The sequence below is a fragment of the Pyxicephalus adspersus genome, chromosome 11 (assembly GCF_032062135.1).
Source record: "Pyxicephalus adspersus chromosome 11, UCB_Pads_2.0, whole genome shotgun sequence".
Lineage (NCBI taxonomy): Eukaryota > Metazoa > Chordata > Amphibia > Anura > Pyxicephalidae > Pyxicephalus > Pyxicephalus adspersus.
In genome coordinates, this window is record NC_092868.1 from 56685828 (window position 1) to 56690569 (window position 4742).

General features: G+C 43.3%; 1 protein-coding gene across 1 annotated transcript in view; it reads left to right on the top strand.

The window, feature by feature from the left end:
- The window catches only part of PLOD1 (procollagen-lysine,2-oxoglutarate 5-dioxygenase 1), an 18116-nt gene that overhangs the window by 7392 nt on the left and 5982 nt on the right, over positions 1-4742 (top strand). Inside the window, exons 4-10 of the mRNA XM_072425331.1 lie at positions 279-442; positions 1289-1401; positions 3068-3132; positions 3248-3352; positions 3441-3566; positions 3854-3995; positions 4247-4360. Of these exons, the coding sequence (XP_072281432.1) occupies positions 279-442; positions 1289-1401; positions 3068-3132; positions 3248-3352; positions 3441-3566; positions 3854-3995; positions 4247-4360 (829 nt within the window). The remainder of the gene's footprint in view (positions 1-278; positions 443-1288; positions 1402-3067; positions 3133-3247; positions 3353-3440; positions 3567-3853; positions 3996-4246; positions 4361-4742) is intronic.

Consider the following 4742-nt stretch of genomic DNA (forward strand, 5'->3'; position numbering starts at 1 on the left):
GGATGGTGGGAGCTCTTTGGTGGGCACAGCAAGTGTACAGACATAGGGGCACAGCACACGGATGGTGGGAGCTCTTTGGTGGGCACAACAAGTGTACAGACCAAGGTGCACAGCACAGAGATGTTGAGAACCCCATAGTGGGACCAGCAGGTGTGCAGACCCAAAAAGTCAATGCAGGGACGGTGGGACTAACTGACCTGATCCTTCAATTTTTATAAAGTACTATAATCTGGTAGACGCTGCTTTTGATTGCCTTGCTCTGCTTATTTCCATTACAGCTACAATGATGTGTTTTCTGCCGGCCCGACTGAACTTGTGAAGAAGTTCAGGCAAGCCAAAAGCAAGGTGGTCTTTGCAGCAGAAGCTGTGGCTTATCCTGAGCGACGTCTGGAACCCAAATACCCGGCTGTGATCGAGGGCAAACGCTTCTTGGGATCAGGGGGTAAGTCACCCAATAAACAGAGCCAGATTCTTGTGTTTTGGTATTGGGTTCCTCTTCCATTTTCTAGCTTGCACATAAAATATAATAGAAAATGAGATCTTTAGGAGAAGCAGCAAGCAAAGTTCCTCCTTCTCTGTTCAGTGTTCACTTGTGATGCCACCTGTTGGCAGACTATGGTATTGAAGGGCATCCATGGCATTAGGTAGTTCTCTAAAAGAAGTGTTGTATGTGAATTGATTATCAATCGGCTATATATTAGAATCTGCAGTAAGAATCCCTCTATTGTCCTTTATGGAGGGGCCCCAATAATATGAGGGCTGTCCTTTAAGTGCTAAAATTACTTTTGCAATATTGTTAGTTGTTTCCTCTGATATATATACCATAAATTATTGAATTGGCATGTTGTATAAAGCAAGTGATAGAGTTCATGGTAAGTCAAGTTAAAGGAAAAACTCTTGACCATCAAATTCAACCAAAAAACAAACCCTTACGAACCCTATTCATAGCCAACACACGACAATGGCAAATTGATTGTCCTTTGGCTTCAGTTCATGCCAAAGCTATGGTGGTGTAGGGATGGTTTTCAACAACTATACCGTTCTTCGGAGAGTATTGATAAAAGGACAGGTCTGGAGGAGGCTAAGTCCTGATGAACATAGTTGTTCACCTAACCTGTCCTACTTGGGCTCATTCTTGATCTCATCTATTTGATTTGATGTACCCCTTGGACAACCCTACTGGTCTGACATCCGTAAACTGGTTCCTTGTTGTGATGGTTGCCCTTTACTCAGCTCAGACAAGACGGACCCCCAGAATCTTACCACTGACTCTCTTCTCACTCCACAGCTTTCATAGGTTATGCTCCATATCTGCACAAACTGGTGGCTGACTGGGATGGGGCCGATGAAGACAGTGACCAACTCTACTACACGAAGATCTTCCTGGACCCCGTGAAGAGAGTAAGTGACATACAGACGGTCAAGGCTAATGCTGATTATATACACAGCAATGGGGGGATTGAAGGTTTTCATCAGAAGCAATTCAGTATATCAATCCAAGCTTTCAATATTGAGGATGACTAAAATTGCAATTTTTAGAAAATTTTGGCAACATTTTTGCAATTTCAATTTAATCTTTTGTAGACAGTCAGGAAAGACAACGTTTGGTAGCTTTCAGGGATGTGGTGGACTATTATTGGCTCCTGCGGTTACAGAAGCTCCTTTTACCTATCCTGGACTTGTTCTTGTGCCAGAAAGTGGCTTCCTATTGGCCACATATAGTTGAAATTTTTCTAAACACGATTTGGAGCCGAGGTTTATTTTGATATCACAGAAGATGACTGGACCCCTCCCTACCCTCCAACTACCGCCCTATCTCCCTTCTCCCATATATCTCCAAACTCCTTGAACGCCTTGTCTACAAAAGACTCACCCATTACCTGAACACCAGGGGGACCAGGTAAGTATGGATGTACAAAATCTCGGGCTTAACCATCCTTGCAGTTTTTTTTTGCCCGAGCGAAGGTCGGGCTTAACTGCAAGGTGGTTAATATAAAATTAAGATGGGATTTAAAGTTTCATCCTATACACAATATCATTTGATTACAATCGCCTTTTATAACAAACGGACACAAATGACCATTCAGCTGTTACTTTTAAATACACAGAGCTTTAAAGGTCCATTGGGTTTCCAAGACTTCATACATGTGTATATAGCTGCTATTAATTGATTTCTCTATGTGTTTCGCAATATAGCTTCTTCAGGAGAATCGCTTTAATAAATATTTAAAACCATAAATGTAGAATATGTAACATTATGCCTGTGTGTATTCTATTGTTAGCCCAGGCCATGATACATATAATGAATTATTCATATTATTAGCTGCTATTTATATAGTGCCAACATATTACGCAGCGCTGTACAAAGTCCATAGTCATGTCGCTAGCTGTCCCTCGAAGGAGCTCACAATCTAATGTCTCTACCATAGTCATATGTCAGTAACCAATTTTTGGGGGGGAAGCCAAATAACCTCACTGCATGTTTTTGGAATGTTGGAGGAAACTGGAGTACCCAGAGGAAACCCACACAAACACGGGGAGAACCTGCAAATAAATTGCCCCAGCCGCGATTCAAACCTGGGACCTAGCATGGCAAAAGCCAGAGTTCTAGCCGCTAAGTCAGCCATGCTGCTCAATAAATGCCAACATGTTCTAGATTAAAATACATTTATTAAAATTTTTTTAAAAATTGGGGAAAGAACAAAAAATTGTATCCAAAAAGCACATCGCTTTACGCGTTTCACAGCCCCTGAAATGCACGACAAGTGCAGCTAGAGGAAGACCCAGTCCATTTCTTACGCAGGCCAATTAGGCAATAAAACTCCTAAAAATTAAGTCAATTTTTAATCAAAATTAAAAAAAAATTGTTATAAACGGATATAAACCCATTCGAGTATCCATGGAGCATAGCGGGTGCTGTTATCTGAATGGCCCATTATTGGCCATTATCACCTTGTCTGGACCATTGTCTTTTTTTTGGCTATTAAAGATCCTTTGGGTGACCTCTTGGTGAATGGGTCCAGCTAATCATTTTTTCTCCCTTTCCTAAAACCTCTCCTTTTGGCAGAGACAATTTGACCGATGCTCTGGCACCAGGCTGCAGAGTATGGAGAACATGAATGTAGAATACAGGTTCTCTTTATTGGTATAAATTGTTTTGCAGCACAATGTCATTGGATTATTCTTTTAATTTCTGTTTAGTAGTGTTTTTTTGTTTTTTAATTTTTGTTCTTTCTCCCCTCTCCAGGGATTTGTGCCGACAGAACCCGGAGTGTGAATATTATTTCAGCATCGACGTCCAGGTGGTCCTGAAAAACGCCAGCGTGCTGCGGACCCTCATTGAGCAGAATAAGTATGTCGCATTTTTAGTGTTGTCCCTTTGGAAGTGCCCACGGCAGCCCTTGTTGCTCTGGTTCTAACCAATCACCGTCTCCTTCCAGGTCCATCCTCACCCCAATGGTCAGCCGGGTGCAGGATCTGTGGTCCAATTTCTGGGGGGCGCTGAGTAAAGATGGATATTACGCTCGATCGGAGGATTACATCGATATCGTCCAGAGGCAGAGGATGTGAGTATGGATATGGATCCTTATGGCAAAGATATCACCCAAAGCGGATATTATATTTGTAGGGGCAATTTTGGGTGTTCCTAGCCAATGCCCTGCACTCTTCTGTTACATCTTCATAATAAAATCCAGCAGGAATAATGGAAACCCCACATAATAGGTACACCAGGTGTACAGACCTGCAATATCCAAAGAAATATCAGTTTAGGGTGGGCTCCACTTTGTTTTAGGAATAATTACCCCAAAATCCCTCCCACTGCATCCCCTGACTCTGAGCTTTTTGCTTACAGCGGCATCTGGAACGTTCCATACATCAACAATGTCTACCTGATCAAAGGCAACGTGATTAGGACTAAGCTCAACCAGTATGAAATGTTCCGTAGCGGCTCCCTGGACCCCGATATGGCGTTTTGTGCCAATGTCCGCAAACAGGTAACTATATTGGGGGATGGGGGAGGGCCGGCTGTTTAACTTTCATGACAGGTAAATTTTTGTAGCTGGTTGGATTCAGGAATAATCAACCATTTAGATATGGACTGTTCACCATTCCTGCTTAGCAGGTGACAACGCAAATGCTAATGTAACATACGATGGGTTGTCACCCCTGTGTTTGCCCTGGAGTAGCACTCATGCAGTCATGGGGTTTGGGTGTAGCTTTTCATATACTGACGTCATTCTTCCAGGGGGTCTTCATGTTTGTGACCAATCGGCAACCCTTCGGCCACCTCCTGTCCCTGGAGAATTATCAGACCAGCAACCTCCATAATGACCTATGGCAGATCTTTGAGAACACCGAGGTAAGACGTCTGGCTGTATAATGTCTGTCCCAATATCTATCATATTAACTTATATTTTATTCATGTTTTTAAAATCATTTTCAGTGATCGGGGAAAATTCTGCCCATTTTGGTGTCCCCAATAAAATGCCTCTACCCCCTCTATTTCCCCAAAAAGAGAATTTCCCTCATCTACCTGTCCCCCCTCTCTCTCTCTCCCTCTCTGCCCCCCCTCTCTCTCTCTCCCTCTCTGCCTTTTTTCTTCCCCCTCCCTAGCTAACTGCCCTCTTCCCTCCCTGTGCCTTTCCTATCCCTCTTTTCCCCCTCCTTTGATCTCCCTCTCTCTCTCTCTATCCCCTCTCTCTATCCCCGCTGTCTCCCTCCCCCTTTGTCTCTCGCACCTC